This window comes from Boleophthalmus pectinirostris, unplaced genomic scaffold (genome assembly GCF_026225935.1).
Source record: "Boleophthalmus pectinirostris isolate CB_2022bp ecotype Guang Dong unplaced genomic scaffold, ASM2622593v1 HiC_scaffold_9, whole genome shotgun sequence".
Classification (NCBI taxonomy): Eukaryota; Metazoa; Chordata; class Actinopteri; order Gobiiformes; family Gobiidae; genus Boleophthalmus; species Boleophthalmus pectinirostris.
The window spans coordinates 13,004,486-13,030,274 of NW_026571541.1; the positions used below are offsets into that span (position 1 = coordinate 13,004,486).

At 38.9% G+C, this 25,789-nt stretch overlaps 1 protein-coding gene across 1 annotated transcript in view; it reads left to right on the forward strand.

The window, feature by feature from the left end:
- The first annotated feature begins 1,661 nt into the window (after window positions 1-1,661).
- lsamp (limbic system associated membrane protein) overlaps window positions 1,662-25,789 on the forward strand; it is a 356,532-nt gene continuing 332,404 nt past the window's right edge. Inside the window, exon 1 of the mRNA XM_020926876.2 lies at window positions 1,662-1,921. Within this exon, the coding sequence (XP_020782535.1) occupies window positions 1,767-1,921 (155 nt within the window). The 5' untranslated portion in view covers window positions 1,662-1,766. The remainder of the gene's footprint in view (window positions 1,922-25,789) is intronic.

Sequence of the window (25,789 nt, forward strand, 5' to 3'; positions counted from 1 at the left end):
AGTGACACTTAATACTAGAAGTCAGTGTACTCACTTTGAATGGTAGATACAGGATTTTACAAGTGTTAGGTAGAGACAGTCCCCTTTTTCGTATCCATTACCAAGTTATTTTGTAACGGTAAAGTTTGTGGTTTATGCTGGAAGCCCACCAAACACAATACTTTGAAATGAATCCACTTGTTTGGACTGTCACTAAAGGTATACTGGATTAAAACTTGAGTTCATTTGCAAAAACAGATACGTACCATTAGAAAAAGTCATCAGAGGCTCACACTTTACTCTTTCTATAGTATTGTTTTCAAAATCCAGATGTGACTCATGAGCCACAAAGGGTTCTAAAATTTGATGGAAGGGCTGGACCAGGAGTAGATGGATGGAGTTTTTTGGTAATCCATCTCATAAGAGAAAGAAAATTAATATCCCATTATTGGGGGGGGGCGGCAGTAGCTCAGTTGGTAGAGCATTCACCCACTAATCTGAAGGTTGGCGGTTGAGCGGTCAGATCCACTGACCCACAGGTTGGCTGGTGTGATTCCAGCTCCCACAGATGAATGCTGTCGTTGTCCTTGGGCAAGACACTTAACCCAACTTGCCCACAGTGTCTGCGTACACTGGTGTGTGAATGTGTGTGTGAATGGGTGAGTGGTTCCTTGTTGTAAAGCGCTTTGAGTGCCTTGAAGGTGGAAAAGCGCTATAGAAAAATGTGACCATTTACCAATACAAAGCATTACAACAAAATATCTGTCTTTCAAGTCTCATGGTATTTACTATTTATTGAAATGACTTTTAAAACACTGAAAATTATTATTCTTAATATACAAATTCGTTTGGATTAAAAAGATTAAAGGGTCGCATATGGCCCCTGGGCCGTAGTTTTCCCACCCCTGGTCTAGACCAAACCAGGACATTGCATTGTCCCTTTGACTGTCAGGCTTATTGACGCTGTCTGTGTGATGTGACATTAATGGAAAGTCTAATTTGGGCTATAAATGATGTAATCAATATATTACTCCATCTCTCCTGTATTCAGTGATAATGCCAATAGAAGATGGTAACAAAAAGAAAAATACTTTTTGGTCAGAAACATCTGTCTTTGAATTTGAACTCTTGAAAAAAACTCATGAAACTCTTTGTTTTGAACTCTTTTGTGCTTAAACATGACATATTTACACTACTCACCCGGGCAGTTGCAGATACATGGTTTCAATAGTTTCAAATGATTATTGTAAAACAGTTTGAAGGAAAGAGAATAATAGGCCTATAAATTGGAAAGAAAATGCCTAAAATCAGCGTTCACGTGCAGGCAAAAACTGTCTATCATCTCGGCTCACAAACAGGTCCTTTTTGTTCCATTACTGTTTCCATCGTAGTCCTGCTCGCATGTGTCTTGGCAGAAAGGGACCTCAGGTGGTGCTGTTGTCCTGACAACCAATAAGGGGCGCATCGCAGTGAGAGGCCGAATAATCTGAGAGGAGAGAGAGGTGCTGCTGAGAGCGTGTGGCTGTGTGGAGCGAGGAGGGGGGCGATTTTCCCAGAGTCTGAACAGAAGCCTGCCTCTCTCCCCATCGCCGCTACTGGCTGTGTGCGCATCACATTGGCGAAGCTGTAGATTTTAGTGCTACTCAAACTCCGCTGTCGAGTTTGAAATCGGAACTGTTGCTGTTGGATTGTGTTCAGGACAACTGTCAGCACTTTTTTCCCATCTCCATCTTTGTACCGTTTTGGATTTATTCATCGCTTCACGAAACACGCGCGCGTACCAGAAGATGCAAGTCGGACGCAAACCGTGTTGGAGGCAGTTGCAGGCTTCTTTTTTCAGACTGCTGTGTCTTATTCCAACAGGATTCCCCGTCCGAAGTGTGGATATGCAGCGGACCACGGACAACATCACCATCCGCCAGGGCGACACGGCGATCATAAGGTAAGTCCCACTCCTTCTCTTCTAACTTTCCTCGTGTGTCTCGTGCCTGTTCGGATGCACAGTTGCGAAATACACTCTCCTCGTGAGCGGGAGTCTGCAAGGTGCACCTCACGTAACTAACAGATGCATAACAAACCACAGCTTGTATTTAAATGAAGCTTTTGTTTCCAGACTGCGTGCATTTTACGCGTTTGAACTTCCATCACTTCGCTGTTTGCGCCACTCGTGTTGCATGGAGTTTCAAAGGCTACACCATCTGGCACTGAAAGTATTTTAACATAGACCAGGTCTCCCTCTCTCTCCTATCCATCCACGCATCTTGTTAAAATGATTCGGAGCGCAGCGCGTCCCTGTTTGCTTGCATTACTCGTGCAAAGTGCGTCACTGTGTCCGAGAACACGCGTGGATAATCAAGCGCGACGAGTGGCGACTCAGATAAGCGGATGATGTGAGGGCAGAGGAGGGAGCCGGAGCGAGTTTGAGATTTGTGAAGCGTACATGCGTGTTTATTCGGCGCATCCATCACCACCACAGACCAGTGCGTAAAGTACGATCGTGAACGTATAGCTGTCCCATAGGCGGCTAACTGAATGTAATGCGAATCTCGGGCTTGTTTACGCGCAGTCCTTGTTCTGGACGGTAAGCCTGCAGCTCCCTTAATCACCTCCTTGACAATGCAAGCTGTCAACTCTGTGGTGTTGTGATAGTGTTGGGCAGATGTCACTGACCACGTGATCAGCGAGCCATGTGTTTGTGGAAATAAATGCAAAAGCAGCAGTTGGATTTATTAAAGGGGCACTATGTAACTTTTTGTTTGGGGATTGGTTACCTGCTTGTTTACGTGGATATATCATTGTTCTGTCTGGAGTGTTCCACAGTAAACAGCTCTACCTTACATTATTCAATTACGAGTGGTTTTATAGCTCAAAAACACCTCGAAAAACAAACATTCTGACTCTGAGCGGGGTTGTCTCTCCACAGATCTGACCTATAACTTGGTCTGGTTTGGACTTCATGAAGATAGAACGATTTAAACACATTCCAGACAAAGCTATAACATCTCCATGGCTAAAAGCACTTAACTGACCCTTCACCAGAAAAAAAAAGCTACACAATCCACCTTTTAATTTAACATTTTATTTGTTCAGCAACACCATTTATTTCCCCCTGCTTCCTTTTCGTCTGCTCTAATGTACTGTAAGTAGGACTAGTGTGTGGTATAATGGAAACATACGTGTACTCAATCATATGGATTTTTCTATCCCGCTCATATTTTATGTGTCCCTCAGAATAGGCGCTGTATTTACAGGAGAGTGTGTTTGTAGCTAATAAGAGACTGAGTATAAAGGGAGTTAGCGGCTAGAGTCTAGACCAAACCCGGGCGTTGCATTGTCCCCGTGGCTGTCGGGCTTATTGACCCTGTCTGCGTGATGCGAGGTTAATGGAAAGTCTAATTTGGGCTATAAATAATGGCGTGCTTCAGATGGCTAAATCATCTCATGGACTACTCAGCATCTTAAATCATTTGTTCACAATGAGGAAAAAAACAAAAAAAAAATGCGTGTACTGTGCATTTAAATTGCGATCGTTCGCACAAATCACATTCAAATCTGACGACTTTTGTTGCCATTGTTAGTCATTTATTTAATCAAGACTTACCTCATTTAGTTGGTAGTAAAGAAGGTTGAATTATGCGTTTTGTGAGTTCAATTTGGCACCCCTCCTAGTGCTTCTCCGATTATTCAGTCAGGTGCATTTATCCAAATATCCGTCCTTAATTTTGTGACCTATGAAAAGTAGAATTGCTAACCCCCTCTTACTGCTTCGTCATCAGTTTATACAAAGCCCTCTCAAAGCTTCTCCAGGGCCGCGTGTGCTCTCTGTATTCTCACACAACAGATCAGACCACTTTAATAGATGCTCTTTGCCAACAGGTGCCATCCAGATGATCACATTAGCCCATCGAGCCGTATAGTGTTGAACTCTCCTGGGTCACTGTTATTTGTTTCACTTTCCAAATCCAATAGTGTACATCTATGCTATATTCAGACGCTTAGTCACACTCAACCTGACTTCCTACAAACCTTATGACCCCTGTGCATTAAGCCTGGGCAATATTTGAGCTCTACTTACATGCACATTAGAGTCTGCGTGTCCAAGAATAAACAGAGATAATTCGCTGTATGGATGTTATTGATCTGAGTAATAATTTCACCCATGTTAACAAGTAAACCTGTTGTTGCTACGTGTTTGTTGTAGAGATGTGCATTCAAAATCCTTTATACACTTTATTTCTTCCTTTCACTGACAAATGAAATTTAAAACCATACTTCAGAACAGGATCTCCAGAGATAAAAGTTTTATGCCATACTGTGGAAAATTACAGCCAAAGGAACAACTCTTCTATGGAACCAAGCAGGAGGAGGAGGCCCCTTTTCAGGTCATTTAAGAGTAAGGTTTATGGAGCCCACTCAGAGTAAGGATGCATGTTTTTTTCATTGCAATACAAGCAATCAGAATGAACTTTTATGAATTGCTTAAAATGTTCTTCAAGTTAGTTAAGATTTACTTATATGAAAACTGTGGTCCATGGGAGGAACGTGACCAATAATGAGCAGGCGTCACGATAAACAAAATGGCCCATACCGTGTGCTTACTCATGCATTTAATCCCCACAGGCAAACATTGAGGTTCACGTGTTAAGGAGGTCAAAATGTCACAGTCCAATACAATGGGGGCCCAGCTGTCTAGGTCATCTGCTAAATATAATGTTTAATCCTGATAGGAAAATAAACGTTACAAATCCAAAAAAGACATGTTTTATTGTAGCGGATATTTTAAATATTTCAGGCCAAATACTTTTTTGTGTGAAAACTATTATGTATATTAACCATAGAACTGTATAAAAGAAGTGGACTAAGCGAGCATGACATCACCCATAACGTTCAGCGGCACTCAAATGAGGCTCGTAATGCTCACGGTTAGAGGAGCAAATCTGGAGCCAGGCACTATGTTATGAATTGGATTTTTTTGACAGACAAAATAGTGAAAAAACAATTCAGGATCATGTGTTGCAGGTTAATACAAACATTTTAAGACCAAAATGACGAGGCTCATGGCAGCAGTTGCAGAGAGGGGAGCGACAAGATCCTTATGCAGGAGTCTCCAACCTGTAGCTCGGGAGCCACCAGTAGTTCACCACCCCCTTCCAAGTAGTTCGCCAAGGGATTTCTGAATTACACGTATTTGTGTTACATAAGTAAAATTGGATGAATTAAATACTTAACTGTACGTAATTTAATGCTCGCCGTGGCTCTTATATATACACTCAGTTTCTTGTGACTGCTAAAACTAGTAGCTCTCTGGCATTTTTGTTTTGTAAAAGTAGCTCATCGGAGGAAAAAATGTTGGAGACCCCTGTTCTAATGTAAGTCAATTGGAGCCAGAGTCAGAAGAAGCTAAAAGAGCCACCTGGCGAACTTCCGCTTTGGCATGCGGCGGCTAGCGCGTTAACTATGTCCACTTATACATACGGTCTATGATATTAACTAGGAGATAGGAGAGAGCAGATAAAACTGAAGATTCCAAAAGTGGTTTATGTTTTAAATATATCACTAATTTTAAAAGATCTTTAAAATTTTTGGCTCTAACAACATGAAAATTTGCACTTCACACACCCGTACCATTAGGATGACCCCCTCCAAATTTGAGACCAGTCGATAAGCGGTTCGAGAGTTATGCGTGGAACAGACAAACAAACAGAACGCATTAATAGACAGATATATGAATCAACCACAGGTTATATAAATGAATATAGCCCGCTACCCACCGCGTTCCAAATAGGAAGTGAGCAAGAGTGCGCTTCTGCATCCATCAACTCGGCTCCAATTGACGTCACATAAAAAAAAAAGTCATCTCTCTCTCCATAAATTTTGCAGTGAGCCTCGTCATTTTAGTGTTAAAATGTTCAGATTAACCTGCTCTACTTGATCCTGGTGTTTTTGCTATTTTGTCCGTAAATAAAATCCTATTCCTAATATACAAAACATGTACAATTTGCTCCAATAACTGCTACCCTCTTGAGCTTCACTTGACTGGTGATGTCACACTGCCTTAGTCCGCTTCTTTATACAGTCTATGAATCAAAAAAAACCCTGTAATATTCCAGCATTACAAGAGAAATGCAAATCTGTACTATAAGGTCATTTCAGGCTCTAGCCCAGCTTACAAATACCTGATAAATGATCTCTTTGTAATTACCTATCCTTATCACGCAGTAAGCAACATAATTAAATGCACATTCATAATTCATGTTGTATGTGTTGTCTATTACTCTTATTTATCGTCAGTCACGGACCAATAAACAAAGGCGAGAGACCGCTATGGCCCCGTCGCAAACGCAGCCATTTTTCAACCCCAGTTCCCGACCTGACAAATTGGATGTGTGGCCTGCGTGGTGGGGGGTTAAAATGCGCAGAACTTTGAGCATGGGAGGGGATGCTGTTGGCGAGTAATTTGTCAAGCTCCACAGTGTATCTGATTCCATAAGCGGGGGTTCTTTGTGAGGGCTAAGGGGATATTGGTGACCTGGGGTGTAATGCAGCTCCTTCAGTGGGGTCCCTGGCTGCAGTCATGGCACAGAAAGCGGAGAGTGAGGAAGACCAGTATAGAGCTGGACTACCGCTGTGGCACTGTGCACTTAGATGTGTAAGGGAATGTACTTTTTTTTTATACATTACAAGCAAGGAACAGCACCAGAGCAAGGAAAGTATGAAACCAAGTCATTTCTTCAGTAGGGTTTAGGCCTGTTGCAATTAAAATAAAGCAAGTTAACCCCAATAAAACATTTTTTAAAACACAGAAGAAGTGAGAGCTTAAGGTCCAAAAGTCCAAAAACAGGTCATCCTCAAGGACAAAATTCAAAAGCTAAGAATCAGTGAAGATGACCTTGCTTGAAGTAAAAAAAAACTACTTACTTGTGATAGAGTAAAAAGCAGTCAAAAAAGGCTCCAAAAAGTCAAGGCATTTTAAATATACATTATCATTAAAAGGCATGAGCTACAACAAAAAAATCTGCAAATAATTTACCCTAGAAGTCACTTATTCAACCTGCTTCAGCTCAAATTTTATCTTATTACAACAAAAATCTCTCCAGTTTTGCAAAGAAGAAGTACCCATGACAAATACCGGGTCCCAAAATATATTCCAGCTTTCATATATTGAACGATAAGTCAATACTGTAATTACTGCGAGAGGCCTAGTAGGGTTAAACCGAGCAGAGAAATATTAGCAGTAGACTAATGAAACTGAAAAGTGAAGAGTTGCCATTGTGTGTCCAAGATTCTAATTTTATTTCTGTATCAGTTTTTGAAGGTGTAGAGAAGTGTCATTATTTGTGGGAAAATGGATTTCGAAATTCAATTTGATGAGCAGTTAAACTAATATTGGTTTCTTGTGTGTCCAAAATACAAATATAAAAAACAAATTAGCCACTGCTGCTATAACATCATCAAATTCAGTATTAGAGTAAATGAAGCTGACGTGATCTAAATATGAAAGTTTTATGCCTGAGATTCTGAGAGAAAGACCTTTAAAGATTGACCTTAAGACAAGTTTCAAGACCAAGGTCTGTCTAGAGAGCTACAGCACGAGCAGAATATTCAATGAGTTGTTTCTAAACTTAAAGCAGCATCGCCACAAGAATCATTTATATATAAGTTGTTTACAAAACTGCACAGAACTGATCATTTGCAGGTTAGTTCTGAAGCACTTGTGAACTACAAGAATTTAGTATTATAATCATGTCCCAGTGTGGGTTGTGTTCACTGACACTAACTGCTGCCTCAGTGTAGACTGGTTATGTAGTTCTTGACCTGATTAGACCTGTCACTATATTTATTATATCGACTTACTGTTCAGTATATGAAAGCTGAAACAATATTTTTTGGCGTCAGTATTTATTGTGTGTATATTTTCTTTGCACTACTGGAAATTTTTTGTTTATTTTTAGGCTATAGATGAGACTAAAATTGAAGATGACTTTCTATTAATTTCTTTGACTCTATGGGTGACAGGCTCAGTTGTTAGACAGTTTGTCAACTGTTCGGAAGGTTAGTGATTTGAATCCCGCTCTCCACACAAAAAAAAATAATTGGTCAGATTGGGTCAGATCCACTGACCCACAGGTTGTGATTCCATCTTGAAGGCTGCTGTCGTGTCCTTGGGCAAGGTGCTTAACCCACCTCGTCCCTAGTGTCTGCATACACTGAAAGTGTGTGTCTGTGTGAGTGCCTTGAAGGTGGAAAAGCGCTACATGAAAATGTGGCCATTTATCATTTTACTCATTACAGATGCAAGCAAAGTACTAAAGTGTTTTAATCTGCTATTTATCTATCGCAGCTGATCTTTTTAACAATATTATACATTTAGAATAGTTAAGCCAAGGATGTTCATTTTGTCTTCTTATGTACTTAAACTTCTTGGGTTCTTTTTAAAAAAGAAAATACAGTAAAGTGTATTTACCTTGTTAACATGTTTGGGCCGCTAGCTGCAAGCCATCTTCAGAACTGTCACTGGTGTTGGTGGTGACGTGTCGTATATGAGCTGTTGTATATGCCTGATTGACCCGGCAGGTCACTCAGACAGACCACGCCTCCTGTCACCTGGTGTTCTCTAGAGGAGGGTGTCCTAGGTGTGTGAAAGGAGGAACGCTCCGTTATCCTGGTTAATGCTGACCATCCCTTGTTTCCTGATTTCAGTGGTCTCCCTGTTTGAACTTGTTGTTGATCAGGGAGACTCACCAGATTACAAAAAGACACAACAGAACAGGATATCCTAAAATCCGCCATATCAGACCACTGTAAAAGAAATAACCACATTACGGATTGGGAGGGGACTCGGGTCATTGGATCGGGAAACAACAAGGGAGGCTATTGAAATCAGGAAACAAGGCACAGACAGCATTAACTGTGATGATGGAGTGTTCCTCTGTCACACTCCGTGTTCACACTGCTGGGACACCCTACCCCAGAGAACAGCGGGCGACGGGAGGCGTGGTCAGTTTGAGTGGCCTGTCAGGTCAAACAGGCTGACCAGCAGGAAGTAACTGGAAGTAACAACAGCTGATATACGACACGTCACCACCGGCACTGTTGACAGTTCTGAAGATGACTTGCAGCAGCAGCTCAAACATGTTAACAAGGTAAATACCTCTTTAAAAAAGAACCCAAAAAGTTATTTAGAATAGTTTTTGCAGTTTAAACCTGCTTTTGGTTTTTGTGTCAGTGGTATAAATTAGTTGCAGTATTATCGTTTATACTCAATACTTGAGAATGTGTCATTGTGACGGGCCTAGACCTGGTTTAGTGCTGGTCTAGTCCAGGTTTAGTCACAGGTTTAGTCCTAGTTTCGTTCTAAATATTACAATGGGCATAAAACCATAAAACCACAAAATTAATTCCGTCTATTTCCTCTTTTTTCTCCATTCACAGACCACAATCAGTAGCATCCAATTCATGACAGTTTTTCAAGTGTTGTGGAAGTTGCTTGGTTATCTTGCTTGCTCTTGTCTCTCCTCACAGACTCCATTAAAAGTGAGTTAATATTGACACATATCCCTAACATCTGCCGCTGCCTGACACCACCAGCTGCGGATCTAAATAGGTTTTACGTTAGCTTGTGTGTAGCTGTCTCTTGTGGCCTCTCATGTGAGACGTTGTAAGATGTGCAGATTTAACTACTCTTAACCCCAGGGACCCTTCACCTCACGGGGCCATAGGAGGAGTTAATCTGATGCAGAGATTATTCCCATGGCAACAGGCAGTGCTGGCTTCATAATTTAAGACAAATGAACGTGATATTGATTTAACCATTAGACATATGAGATATTGTGTATTTAATTAAGAACGGTTCATTAGAAGCTTCAAAGTTTATGTAGATTATTACTCTTTCATATAGTTTTACTCTGTGCCAGTGACCTTGTGTTCCATTGACCTACTAGTGCTAACATCTGTTCCACGCAATTACAGTAAGCTGCCGGGCCTTACATCACCGCACACTTTAATCTAAAAGCTGCAGAGTCATTTTTAATTATTTTAAATTCTGTTGGTTTTAACGCACATGTAATCAACTAAAATATTCTCTCTATTTTTTAAGTCTAAAGTTAACAAAGAAAGCAAAGAAAAGACAAAAAATGCTGTTATTCATTATAGGACTACATCATAATATTACACTATTTTCATACTTCGAGTTGTGTTTTGTACTACAGGAAGTGCTCCACTGTGTTTTTACACACCATACACCCTCACTAGAATCATTTGGATAAATTCGACCGTTGAATCTACTGAACAGAAGACTTGAAACACTTGAAAACTGCTGCTTCCTGACATCGCAAGGTGGAACAAAACATTTTGAGCTTTGGAGATGTAGACAGACTGATAATAAAGGATTACTCAAACATCTGTGAATAAAAACAGCATTATAACATGGCTAAAAATAATAATATTAATAATATAGGACCTTTAAGTGTTTTGACCTCACAAGGTTATGTGAAAAAAGGTCTTCACAATTTTTAAAGTCTTACATTTTGACTGATAGTTGAGAAGTCATTTGACCATGAGTCCATCAGTGTGGGCAGTTAGACCTGGGGCTATTTATTACATCACACATATCATATTTATATCCAAAAAGAGCAAAGACCTTCTTGTCATTCTTATTTGGATGATGCCAACAAGTGAAATCACCCCATTGTCTTTCTGTCAGTACATACAACCCACAAACACACAGCGTTTACTGGATGTCTTGCAGTGTTTTTGTACCACAATGGTTAACTTTCTAATTGCTTTTTGGAGTCCTCCTCTGCGTTGTGGCCTTGTGGGTGAGCTGGAGAATGTCAGGCTCAAGTCCCTGTAATTGACAATCGTTTATTAAAGCCATAATGACGCAGATCATGTGTGCTCCTCAGGGTCATTGACAGCGCTCTTTGACTCACGGTTGCCTTTAAGGGAGAGATGATTTTGCACTTTATCTTTGCCCAGGAGGATCTTGGGAAAAACAGGAGTCGGTGTTACTTGAATCAGAGCCAGACACACTGATAATATGTGCAGAAAATCAGGCTGCAGGCTGAGATAATACATAAGGCACAATGGCGTTCTGATGGTAGCTCTCTATCATGCATCACACAGAGTTTTCTTTTTTGTTTTTGGTGTATTGAAGTCTTAACTTTTGAACTGTTGCTGGAGAATGCATTTATAGAGTGATCACATGATTCTCGCTCCGAACAGTGTGTCTTCTCACAAAAAAACAACACATTTCTAGTCCAGAGAATCTTCCAACAGCTGCTACCATACGGCAATGTGTGAAAATGCAGATTAGTACGCATAACACAATACATCTTACTATAGTGTGACTTTGACAGTAATGTCCTGCCATGTTTTGTTTTTTGGCATGTTTGCCATTAGAACAAAATGATATTATATTATGATAACCTATGTTACACAAAACTAGCTTTAAGCCATGTTATAATGTTGTTACCTCATCAAAAACATACCTGCACTTGTGTTTTGTTTCATTCACACATATTGTAGTCATCTTTTAGTAATTAGTCTGTTTACATCTCCAAAGCATGAAATGCTCCACCTCAATGTTCCACCTTGTGATGTCATGAAGCAGTAGTTTTCAAGTAGCAGCTACATTGTGCCTTTAGTTCCAGGGCTGAAATTATCCAAATGATTCTAGTGAAGGTGTATGGACATCACAAGGTGGAACAAAGTGTTTTCCATATGAGAGAAGAACATAGCCGAAATATGCAGGGTTTGTATATTAAACATGTGTGACTCCAGACACGCTTGTGATGAGGAAACATGGCCTGGATTTGGACCCTGCTTACATGCACATGGGTATTTTTAAACACTGAGACATTTCCCTTTGTTTGTACCCATCTTTTACATGCAAACAGCGAATATATACTTCTGAAAACAATTTTTTCTAAAAACTCCGGCTAGAGTGGAGATTCTGGAAAACTACGGTTTGGCGTGTAAAGTGAGATAAACAGAGTTTTAGGAGCTGATGCACCAAAAGTGTGACCAATGTTTCCCTTTTGCTATGATGGTGATCATGAAGCATTCAGAGCAGCAGTCACATTTCTTCTGGTGCAAACACTTTTCATGTGTTTGCATTTGTACACACAACTCATGTTTCATATCGATGAACAGAGAAGAACGAGGCTCAGAGGTCAGCAGTTTTACCATTTCTTTAACATATCTGTGGAGAGGCAAGCCCGCTCACTAATGCATGTTTTTCAAGTTACTTTTTGAGTAATACTTAACAACTGTAATGAAATGAATGCCACAGGTTTGAATCTAATCCAGGTGCCGCCCATAGACTTGGTGTAGTTATGATGGTGCTCGATGGCGTATTTATGCAGGTTGATGTAAATGAAAACTTGAAAACGATGCTTTATTACTAATGTAGCTACTTGTGAAACCGGTGAGCTAAGTGTTGCATCAGTAAGGGCATCGGACTTAAAAAGTACAGTAGTGAATAGGCTGCTCTGCAAATGTATCCACAGAGGCTAAATGAACCCTCTGCATCCCATGGTGTTTGACTTCCTAATTCAACTTTGCAATGTGATCATGCAATCTTTTCACCAAATTACAATTTAAGCAAACTACAAACACTGAAACACATTAGCAAACAGAATTCTCTAAATCATGTCAACAGTTGCAGTTGTCTAAAAGCTTATCCAAAAGCCTCTTTGATGTCTACAAAGAAAAAAAACAAAAAAAACAATCCAAACTTTGCCTTTGAATGTCAATTTTATGCCACACATTTTTAAAGGTCCTAAATTGTGAGCTTTAAGCCATGTTAGAACATTGTTACCTTCTCAGAAACATACTTGGACTTGTATTATTATTATTTTTTAATCATACATGTCAGAGATTAATCCTGGTTTATTAGTTTGTCCTTGTGATTTCATGAGATGGTACTGTAGTTTTCAAGTTAACCGCTGCTTTTTACCTTTAGTTCAACAGAGATTGACAAAAAAAAACACAGTGGAGCACTCCCTGTATTACCACATGACAGCACACAATGTAGAACAGAGTGTTTTCTGTTTGAGAGAAAAAACAGCTAATTATGCAGGAATTGTGTGTTAAACATGTGTGAATGAAACAAACAAAACAAAACTCCAGGTGTGTTTGTTATAAGGAAACAACATTATAACGTAGATCAGAAAATAGCTTTATGTGAGCCCTTTAAACTAAACAAATATAAAGCAACACACGTCTGCATTGTTTTGATTAACTTTAACACACAACAGCTATTCGTTATTACGCGCAGTTTTAAATATTTAACGCACGGCTTCAATATTTCATAAAAACACAATCCATTTGCACAGGGTAATAAAAGAGCAATTAGAATGTGCTTTCTTTGCATAATGCACAAATCACTGACAGGGCTGCACTTGCTCTGAACTGTAATACTAGGTCAGTGAAGAATGCTACAGTCTTCGATCTTAGTCGATACACACGGAACATATGGTGTGCATGCTGTTACCATACCAGGCTTCTCCGTGTACACAAGCAAGCTGTGATCAACATTTCCTGCCTGTCACTTTAAATGATGAAAACCCCATGCGCGTTTACATCTCCAAAGACAGTGCGCGAGCTCGGGTCACCTGATCCTATGAGCAATACATCTCAGGCTGTTTTCGAAGTGGATGGTGTAAAAACGGAGCAGAAACAAATCAATCTGGACTTTCCGGACAGAGGCCAATAGAGCAGCATAATTTGGGATGTCTGTACTCTCCGGGGGTTCTATACAGTACGGCTCTCGGCTCCACATCACAAGTATTTTTTTTTATACTATTAAAGTCAGCTCCAGCACCACCATAGTTTGACCCACTGCTGAACTATAGGAGTCCTCACCTGAGACTGAAAGTAAACTTGAAGTATTAATATATGTTATGCGTGGGTATACCTGATGTAAACAGAAGTCAACAAATACATGATTATGATGAAAATGTATGCATTTATCTGTGGTTTATTTGGATAGGGACAGATTCACAAAGATAGATAACAATTCAGTAATCTGGTGCAGGTATCACATAAAAGCAGTATACATATTGCAATGAACAACAAAATAAGTACCATATTTTTCGGACTATAAGTCGCTCTAGAGTATAAGTTGCACCAGCCAAAAAATGCGTAATGAAGAAGAAAAAACATATACAAGTCACACTTTCTGGAAAAAAAATGTATAATATCGGAGACCAGGAACTGACATTTAATTTTGAAAGGCAAGTTATAGTTACAACAATAGAATAGAGAACAACAGGCTGTTAGTGTAAAATTAAGAGTTATTCAGATAACTATAGCATAAACAGAACATAACAAGTTAACTCTCACTCTAAATCACTAAATCCATTGAATTGTTCATCCTCTGTGTCACTTCTGAGCAACTCCTCGACCACCGGAGGTAAACGGAGCGCCGCTTCCTCTTCTGCGTAGCTGATTCTGCATCAGTTCTAGTTAGAATTATTCTGGCCTTTCTAAATCCGGACAGGATGGTTTCGGTTGTCACTGAAGTCCAGGCTTTGTTGATTCATCCAATGACTTCCAGGAAAGTTGCTTGGTGCACTTCCCTGGTTACCGTGAAGCTTTGTTCTCCATCTCCGCCTTTCGCCAGTCCCTCACAAAAGTTTCTCGCTCACTCCAAACTTTCTTTCTGCTGCTCGATTACTGTTTTCGACTGCATATTTCACTACTTGCAGAAGGACAGAGGCTCTTTTTGCAGGAGACATGCGCAGTAGAGTGAAGTGACAGTGGTACAGGAGAAATAGGAGTAGCAGATACTGACACACAAGCCTAGAGCGCCCTCTCACAGCTGTCAGTGTGAAAATTGTAATATATAAGTCGCAGGACCACCCAAACCATGAAAAAAGTGTGAGTTATAGTCGGAAAAATACGGTAGTTGTACTATAGTGTAACTTTCCTTTTTGGCCCTCTATTGTGACGATATATTGTATTGTAAAAGCAGCTCTTGGGGTCAAAATTAAACTGCCGATTCCTGTCTACATCTAATTATAGAAAAAGTTATTGTTTGCGAATCAGGAAATGCACTGTCAGCATACTAGCAGTGCTGTTACGTTAGCAAAACTCCACTCTGGCCTCTGCAAATTGTGAAAGTTGCCTGTAAACTCTATGCGGTAAAAACGAGGACGCGAGGAATTAACTAGGAAATAAAATGAACCAATTCTGTTTTTCACGTTTTTAAGACAGTAAGAATTAGGTGTATACAGTGCTTTTAGAAAATGCTAATGAAGCCAGTGTTGAAATGGCCTATTGCTTGTGTGGTATCAAGTAATGAAAAGTTCTCTGAAAAGTACCTGATAAGCTTATGCATTTACATAAAGAGCTTGTACTGATTCCTATCTAGTGCGTAAATGAGCTTTTCCCTGCCACTCCATCTATTGTAACACTCCATAGTTCTGATCTGTCTGAACTTTAAGGGTCCCCGAGCTTCAGCGCACCACTCTCTTCCACTCTCTTCATCCATCGTACTCTTTGTGTTTTGCTTCGCCAGCGTTGCATTGTCCAGCCGTGTCCTCACCTGACTCACCCTACCGGAAGTTACTTGAGGACAAAACAGGACAAGAAAGGAGAAATCGTGTATAGGAATTCAGGTTGGCGGTTGAATGCTCACATAGAAGGGAACAGGACGGCTCTGATAGATGAATCGGAGTGGGAGGAGACCGGCCAGTGCAGGGACATAGTATTAGAACAATCAGCACAATAATCCCTGTGTTCCGGCCCGGGACTATAGAGGATTTTCAAATCAATTTTTGACTTATGATTCTGCAGCTAAAGGGAGCAGAGCGCAGCAGTTTATACCATGTTTGTATTCAGATGTAGGTCACGGGGCGGGTAATGTCCAGGTTAAACAAATGATCACACGCAGAGTAATTGAATTGATTGCAGAATATATGTCAATAACATATTAAAGGCGCATTATGTAACTTTTCTGTTTTCTGTTATGTTATTGCATTGCCTGGAATGATTTGCACTGTTTTAAAATGATCTCCATGGAGACAAGTAAGTTAGAAGGCCAAGTTACAAGTCAGATCTATTGAGAGGTGACCCCACTTGCAGGTATGCACTTATTTCAAGGTCCTTCGTTACAAAAAACTGATCCTTGTGAGCTTTAAGTCATGTTAGAATATGGCTGAGTATCATTAATAAATTGCCGATACGATACATACCTGAATACATAGGCCACGATACGATACATATCTCGATACAGTGATCTTTTGATTTGATATGATATATTTCAAACTGATTCGATACAGTCTGTTAAACCACTTCATGTGTAAAGTTAATATGAAACACACATATCAAACAGTGAATATGTCAAATGTGTTGCATAAAAAGTTCCCTTCCTCCAAACAAACAACAAAACTTTAGCGCTCTAACAAAATAATTTAGTAAAATATACCAAAAAATACTTATATCAATACAGCAGCCCACGAAATCAACACTCTATCATCAAATTAAACAATACGATATATCAATATTTGGATATTTTTGCACACCCCTATGTTAGAATGTTGCTCTCTCTATATTGATAACTTAGCATTGGATGGCTTTAACAACATAAATAAGAGATTACTCTTATTATATATTATACATATATTCTATTGGCAGAAAGTAAAAAGGCAATAACTAGGAAGTGGCTTAAACCTGAGCGACCAACAACTGAAAACTGGACTGAGATCTACACAATGGAAAAGGTTTCATTTTTATTCAAAGTGCAGCTGCAAGATGTGGTCTAAACGGACAGAGTATGTAAAGCCGGTGAGATCAGACTTCATATAAAACTACTTCATATTTGCAATGTTTTGTTAATTTGTGAAAGAGGTTCCCTAGCTTCCCAATCTGTTCTGAATTTGTAAATGTTTAAGAAAAATGCAAAAGCAGGAATGTGTGATTTCATTCTATACACTGCAATGTGTAATCGACTTTAAAAAAAAAAAAAGCTAAATGTAAAAAAAAAAAAAAAAAGAACGTTGCTACCTCTTCAAAAACATAATCAGAGTTGTTTCAGTCACACATGTTTGAGTAACTCGTATTGCTCGGCTCCACCTTGTGATGTTACAGAGTGGTAGTTTTCAGTAGAAATTGGCAATTCCAGGGCTGAAATTATCCAAAGTATCTAGTGAAGGTGTATGGAGTTTAAAAATGCAGTGGAGTACTTCCTGTATCGCCACATCACATCGCAAGGTGGACCAGAATGTTTTGGGGTTTTTTTTCTTATTTGAGAGAAGAACTCAACCTAAATACGCAGGATTTGTGTGTTATACATGTGTGATTAAAACAAAACACAACTCTGGATATGTTTTTGATGAGGAAACAACATTATAACAGATTTAAAAAATAGTGAAATACGGGCCCTTTAAATATACCCTGGCCAACGTCTGTGTTTAAAAAAATTCTAAAACTTCCACAAAAAGCCAAACCAATGTGAAAGAATAATACGATTTACATTTCCATATCTCTCAGTCTTTTGTGTGGGACTTGTTGAGTGTTCAGAGATATGGGCTTCTCTAAGATATTTTTTTTCCTACACTGATTTGTGAAGCCTTTCCGGATCTTGTGTGAATCATAAAAGTTCCTGAGGCTTTCATCTTGGTCAGAAGAATCAGAATAATGTCGTGGGGAGACAGCGGCTCAGATGGACAGCCCCGTGTACAGCTCCACTCCACTTCACTGCACCGCCTGGACCTGTTCCAACAAGACTTCAATCTAGATGCTTTCAGCTTCTGTTTTTGATCTACTGTCGTTGTCACCTCTGAAAATACCAGGACATCACAAGCTGTTCATTACATCCTTTCAATGTCTTTTTGTGAGTAACTCCACCAGAAAACTTTGAGCATGTTTTTTTTTTTTTTAAGTACAAGTGAATATTAAAGCATTGCTGCTCGCTGTGAAAGCTATTCCACTCCATTTCCGTCTTTACCTCGGCTTTTGTTGCGCTGGCCCCGAATGTCTCTAAGTGTATATTTAAAATGCTCAGCAATTTCTCACAGCCATTGGCCTCCTATATGCTACGGCAGCGCAAGAAATGGGCCCAAATGTGAGGGTTTGAGAGCAGCGGGAGTACTATATGACTCTACAGTACTGCAATTTACTACATTTTATAACAGGCAGATCTTATAATTACTTTCTCTAGCCTTGGTATGAACAGAATATGCTGACAGGTTTTAGAATTGATTTATGTAGACCAGTCTCAAATATTTAAAGCCCCACTGTGCAACGTTTTGGCTAAAAATAGAGTACAGTAAAAGCATTTACCATATTTTTCGAACTTTTTTTCATGGTTTGGGTGGTCCTGCGTCTTATACTCCGGTGCGACTTATATATTAAAATTTTCAGACTGACAGCCGCGAGAGGGTGCTCGAGGTTTGTGTGAAAGTATCTGTTACTATTATTACTCCTGTACCACTGTCACTTGGCTCTACTGCGCATGTCTCCTGCATAAAAAGCCGCTGTCCTGCTACAAATTGTGAACTATGCAGTCGAAAATGGTAATTGAGCAGCAGAAAGAAAGTTTGGAATGAGCGAGAAACTTGTGAGGGACTGGTGGAAAGCGAGGATGAAGAACACAGCTTCACAACAACCGGCAGGTACGCCATCGGGCAGGTCTGCCATGCAACTTTTCCTGGAAAGGTCGAAATAATTCTAACTGGAAGTGATTCTGAGTCTGACGACAGCTACGCAGAAGTTTTCCTTTTACCTGCGGAGGTCGCAGAGTTGCCATGGCTCTATAGTAATTTATTATAGTTCTATGGGAGTTGCTCAGAAGTGACACCAAAGATGAAGAATTCAATGGATTTAGTGATTTGGAGTGGAATTGAGAGTTTGGTAAACCTGTTATGTTCTGTTGTTTATGCTATAATTATCTGAATAATTGTTCATATATTACCTTAACATACAGACTCCTATTCAGTCTGTTGTTGTCTGTTCTATTATTATTACTATAACTTGCCTTTCAAGATAAAATGTCGCTTCTTGGTCTCAGATTTTATAAAATTTCGCCAAAAAGTGTGACTTCTTCATTGCGTATTTTTTTGGCTGGTGCGACTTATACTCTGGAGCGACTTATAGTCCGAAAAATATGGTATTTATTTATTTTTGGACATTTTAATTTCACTGAAAAACTTCTCCACAAACTTGACTCTGGTTTGGCCTACTTCTTGTTTCCTGTGGCTATAATATTCCACGTTATTAATAAAGTGCATCTGTCTGCATGGACAAGGTTCCGCAGTATATTTTTCCATGGAAATAGATGTTTTACAGTTTCTTTTTTTTTTTGTATATCTTTGTTCAGCACTTCTCTGAAGAAAAAATAAACTTTGTACAGTAGTGTTAACAAATCTGTGGAAGATTTTTGCCTCCAGCTTCAGAAGTAAAGTGTTATGAGCCTATATAGTATTGGTACAAGGCTGGGAGCATTTTGAATTTGGCCCAAGGCAAGTTTTTCAGCTTTTCACACCAAAGGGACCACAAAATAGATGCACCAACTTCATAAGCGTCCAAGCATAGTGTAATAAAGGATTACGAGTTTATTTTTCTCAACACTGTTCATTAAACTCTTACACCTTTATATGTGTTGAAATATGAATACATGTTCACTCTCGTAAGCTTTAAGCCATGTTACACTGTTGTTGCCTCATCATAATCATACCTGGAGTTTTGTTTTGTTTCATTTACACAAGGTTGAGTAATCCTGCATTAGTCCAAAACAAACGTCTCCAAAGCTCCGAATGCTCTGTTTGACCTTGTGATGTCATATAGCCGTAGTGTTCAAGTTAACAGCTACTTTTTACATTTTGGTCAATAAAGATTTGAAATTCCAGGGGTGAAGTTATCCAAATTATTCTAGTGAAAGGGTTGGAGTTTAAAACACAGTGGTGCATTTCCTGCATTTTGTGTTTGAGAGAACTGAAGATATATGCAGGGTTTGTGCGTTGAGTGAATGAAACAAAACACAACTTCAGGGAGGTTTATGATAAGGAAATATTATAACATAGATTAGAAAAAAGCATAATTATAGGCTCTTGAAGCGATTTTGAGCTATGAAAATACCTATAATTGCATGATAGGCTTACATTTAAAAACTGAAGCATTCTAGGCAAAGCAATAACAACTCCATGGGGATCTCAAAGCAGGTGACAGACACAAGAAAGGTTACACAGTGCACCTTTACAGAAAAAGGGATAATGAGTTCCCTTGTTCACATATTTCACCATGTCCATGTACTATTAAGCAAAGGCTATTAAACGTTACACCTTTTTACGTGTTCAGATCTAACCATTACCCCCTCTTTGTCATTGTAATAGATACCCATGTTGTAGAGGTTTAGTGTCTTTAATTGTATGTCACTGTGATTAATAACATTGTGTTCCTCCAACTTGAACAAAATCCAATCTATTTCACTTGAGGCCTTCATTTCCATTAACCAACCAGTAATAATGCTTTGGAGCTGAACTTGGGAAGAAAAATGATTTGAAATTTTAGTGTCAGGAAATAAAATGAGATGTGACCGAGAAGTGGCCCCAATTGAACTGTGCAAAAGGAAAATTAAGGGTGCACTGTGTAACTTTTCTGGTGAAGGGTCTGTCACCTGCTTGCTTGTTTCTATGGAGATGTCATTGCTCTGTCTGGAATTTTCCACAGTATGACATTTATTCAATTACAGTGGTTTTATAGCTCAAAAATACTTAGAAAAACAGGCATTCTGACTGTGAGCGGGGTTGCCTCTCCACAGATCTGACCTGTAACTTGGTCTGATTTGGTCTTAATGATAGAAAGGTTAATACCATACTGTGAAACAATATATACAATAACATTTCCACGGAGAAAAGCATTTGACGGACCCTCCACAAGTAAAGTTACACTATGCACCATTAAATAAATTCATACAGAGACAGAATGAATTTAAAAGTCTTCATACTAAAGTTTTTTTTAGAAATGCATGTTTGTACTCGAGAGGTCCACACCCACCCTGTAAAATGGAGCAAAATGTATTTATTTACTTTTTGTGTGACAATGGTAATGGAACTAATGAAAAGTCAGTATTGTCTTTGTTTAAGAAAAGAATATATACATACATTTGTTTTTAACCCTTCCAGCCGTTCATATATGATACCTGGGAATATGTTTTATATAACTGCGCATAACTTTCGAACTGTAAAAGAGAGAACTTAACTTTTTTCCCTTTAAAAGCTGGGACTTGTGACTTTCCAAACATAGTTCCAGCATTATCCTACGTCACACACGCTGCGGGATGACGTAGGGAAAACAAGTGTTCAATAGAACCTTTGTTTTCCACCAAACACATGCGCTCCATCCATTTTCATTGGCCCAAACTTTGCCAAAGAGTGTAGTGAGTCAAAATGGTCGACTAGTCTGAGCGGCTGTGTTCGTAACAATTGAAAATGCTGCTTTAAGTTAAGTTAAAGGTTTATTTTCGTCAAAATGTACAAATCCAAATGTAATAAACACCATGGAAATGCAGGAAGTGATGTGGCTCTGTGCCCTGGTCCTGACACGAGCTGTTTGCATGACTGGCACCAATAAAGTAAAGAGGCCATTGCACTTTTTTTTTGAGGGCAATAAGGATATTTTTAGTTTACTTACATACTTGATATGTTGCACTTATGTAGCTAAGGCCCTATATTAAGCATTTTTTATGTCCAGAAAGTTGTTTTTGTATGAAAGAGTGTGAATTTAATTTAATTTTATTTTATTTTTTCCATTTCATTTCTGGTCCTATAGCTTTTATTACCGCCATATGACACAACTACAGCATGCAGTTGAAATAACAGGTTGTACCAAAAACAAGGATGTATAACAATCCAGAGAAGGACAAATGTATGGAAATTGCCTTTAGGTCTTGAAGGGTTAGTGGGACAAAATAAAATTAAACTCAAAAAACGGTAAAAATTCCCCTGCCATAAATAAATAAATACATTTGGAATGAAAATGATGTTGTTTTGTTTTCCTTCAAATTACAGCAAAAACATGGATTTGATCATCTCCTCCCCATCTGTAAACCCGTATGGTGTTTAAGTAGATTAGGGGCCCACTGTTAAGTATAGTCCTGGATGAACGCACGCATTGTTTACCAAGTCATCACCACTACCATCAGCATAAAATATCTGCTGACCGGGACACCAGGGTTAAACTGCATGAACACTATGTAATTTCAGGTTATTGCGTAAATGACAGCCAGTGGCACAGATCAAGACGTGTGATTATAGTCTTATAGGAGACCGGCGGTGTACCCAAACTGCCCCTTACATAAGTTTTCATCAGGGCTTGTCTCTTAATAAGTGTTCTTGAGCGGATTAGACATCAAAGTGCAGATTGTCAGCAGCGCTCGGTGAAAGAACACGCTCAAACAGCCACTAGATCTGAAGATAATGCCACTATCAACAATCTTTAGACTGAAGGAGATGGCTTTGAAGATACCTCCTGCTGAGACTATTCTCTTATTAGCCTGAAGATGTTTAAATCAGCGTAATTAGGCTGTCCCCCACTGGTGTTTTGAGTTAATGTAGCTGGAAATGGAGGAATTATTGATGGGAATATTATTATTGATGAGCCTGTAGATAATTAGGTTACAGTATATTTTAGATTTTTTAAATAGCTTTTTCTTTTTCTCCTTTTTAATTTTTTAAGATTAAGTACATCCTTTTAAGATTCTTGGTAGATGATTGTAATGCTTTGCGAGATTATAATCCTAAAACTGAATGGTAAATAGACGAAATACTGATGGGAAAAATGATTATTAGAGACAGTAGATCATTTAACACAGTATATTTTAGATTTCTTTTAATAGCAGTTTTCTTTTTTTTTTTTTTAAGATTACATAGATCCGTGTAAGCTTTTTGGCAGATGATTCTTACACCTGTAAGATTACTAAACAAATCTGAATTGAAATTTGAATGATCCAAACAATAAAATATCAAGTTTTATGGAAGAAAAAAAAAATCAGCAAGTCTTCCACAAATATGTTCTAAAATGCATGGGCTTCCAGTAGTTTAGCAGTTCATACTTCAGGCTCCATGCTTCAGCCTTCAGTAAATGTAATCACAATCGCAATGCTTGTCAGAAAAAATAAAGATTAGATACCCTTACAAAATCTCTCAGCCCTATGTAATACTGTAGGGAGGTATTTAGTCTTGAATTGTTGCTGTTCAAACAAATAAGATGCCTTAAGAAATCTGTTAATATTAAATGCAAAGCTAAGAAATCAAGTACCCCCACAGGACAACTTTTAAATCAATTATATTTATTTTTCAGTGGTTAAAGAATGTTCAGTATTTTTGCAGCTACAATATAGAAACTAAAGCTAGTCTTCCAGTTACAAACCACTTCTTAAAGGTCTTATATTACACAAAACTGATTCTGATGAGCTTTAAGCCATGTTAGAATGTTGTTAGATCATCAGAAACATACCCAGAGTTGTGTTTGTTTCATTCACACATGTTTGAGTAATCCTGTATTATTAGTCTGTGTACATCTCCAAAGCTCATGAAGTGGTAGTTTTCATGTTAACAGTTACCTTTGACCTTTTTTGGCAATTCCAGTACTGAATGATAAATGGTCATATTTAGTGCCACCTTCCACCTTCAAGGCACTCATCCATTCATACACCAATATGGGAGATATGGAATAGGAAATCGCACTGCCAACTTGTGGGTCAATGGATCTGACTACTCAACCAATGATATTTATGTCAAGAGCAGGATTCAAACCGTCAACCTTCGGATCAGTGAACAAACACTCTACCAACTGAGCTACTGTCGCCCTACTGAAATAGTCCACAGGATTCAAGATTCTGGAGTTTAAAAACCCAGTGGAGCACTACCTGTATTAACACATGACATCACAAGGTGGAACAGAGTGTTTTCTGTTTGAGAGAAGAACTCAGCCTAAACACGCAGACTTTGTGTGTGAATGAAATGTGTGAATGAAACAAAACAAAATTCCAGGTATGTCTGTGATGAGGAAACAACATTACTCTTAGACTTATACAAACTTTATTGATCCACAAGAGAAATTATTTGGACAGAGTAGCTCACTCATCACAATAGAATATAATAACAAAGAGCAAAAATATAAATGGTGATAATAAGTAGCAAAAAAGATAGCAAGAGACAGGTGTCAAATACGACATAAGTATATACCGTATTTTTCAGACAATAAAGCGCACCGGATTATAAGGCGCAATATCAATAATGTTGAATTTTGTCTGTTTTCGTACATGAGGCGCACTAGATTATAAGATGCATTAAACGAAACAAATGGATGACACTTGACACTGATACCTTAGCCCAGGCATCCACAATCCATTGACATATACAGTAGTAGCATGATTCGCCCGGGGTTGCCTCCCTGTCTTTGTGAATGTGTATTATGAATGTGAATGTGGGTGGATAATACAGAAACAAAAACAGAAACGAAACTTAAAACCACATGGCTAATTTGCATAAACACTTTTTGCATAAACTATAAGCGCTGAAAAAACGGCTTCCTCTTTGTGCGCTGATGTGGTCAGCTTCTGTCAGACCAAGGATCGTAAATTGGGCTTTACTCCGTGAGGCTCCTGACTAAGGTAGCCGTAATCCATCAAGTGTTGCAGCTTCGTAGCTTACCAAAGTCATAATAAAACATTCTGACAGATTTTGGAGCGTTGTGTACCACATAAAATCGGTTTGAGGTTAGTAAGCACAAGCAGAATTGATACATAAGGCAGACCAGATTATAAGCCGCACGTTAGATTTTAAAGAAAATGAAAGGATTTTACGTGTGCTTATAGTCTGAAAAACATGGTAAATGTATATGTACAAGTCAAAATAAAATAGAATAACATAATACAATAAAACACGTAATAAAATATAAAATCTCTGCTACGTACAAGATGTCATAGGAAGACAGGGTTATAGAGTTGTTGTGCAGTTGTAGGGAGTATTATCTGTTACATATAGGTGAATTGTTGTACATCTGTATGGAGTATGATATGAATGTAGTCTTGTATATGGTGCCTTTAAAACAAAACATCATTTAACACTCTATAAAAGTGGCTCTGTCGGATAATGGCCACCAATAATATCATATTTAAACAGAAACGTTAAAAGTTTAGTAACGTTTCACAAGTGTTTGATGCCCTTTTCAGAAATGTACGTGGGCTTTTTCATAGCTGCCATATCTACTCTGAATCACCTTTAATTTGTACTGCCACATGGGAAGATTACATTTCATTATAACTCTGAAAACACACTATTTTGAGCAATATGCAAAACAGGAACACCACTAAACCGAGAAGAACCCCCAGGGGCACAGCTCATACACGCTGTTTAAATCACCACCATGCATGGCCAAGTTTGAAATTCTCATGTTCATTTCCGGTACTTTGTCATTTAAGAGCTGCGCGCCCAAATGTTCCAGCGCCTACACTAATTGCTTGACGGTAGCGTGCACAAGCAGATGAGATAAGCGGACCGAGCGGTTGCCCCTAGTGATGGGACTTTCGGCTCTTTTATGGGATACAAATCTTTTGGATCAGTTCATTTCAAAGAGCCGTTCAAAAGACTGGCCCGTTTATTATTTACTTATCTGACAAGAGCCAGTGTGAGAACTCATTTTATCTACAAACTAATCACAGAGAGAAATGGCCAAGACTGAGATTTGTTTAAAGGTGAACTGCGTAACATTTCTAGTGGAGGGTCGGCCACCTGCTTGTCTCTACTGATATGGTATTGCTTTGTCTAAAATGTTCCACAGTATAAATGAAACCTTTCTATCA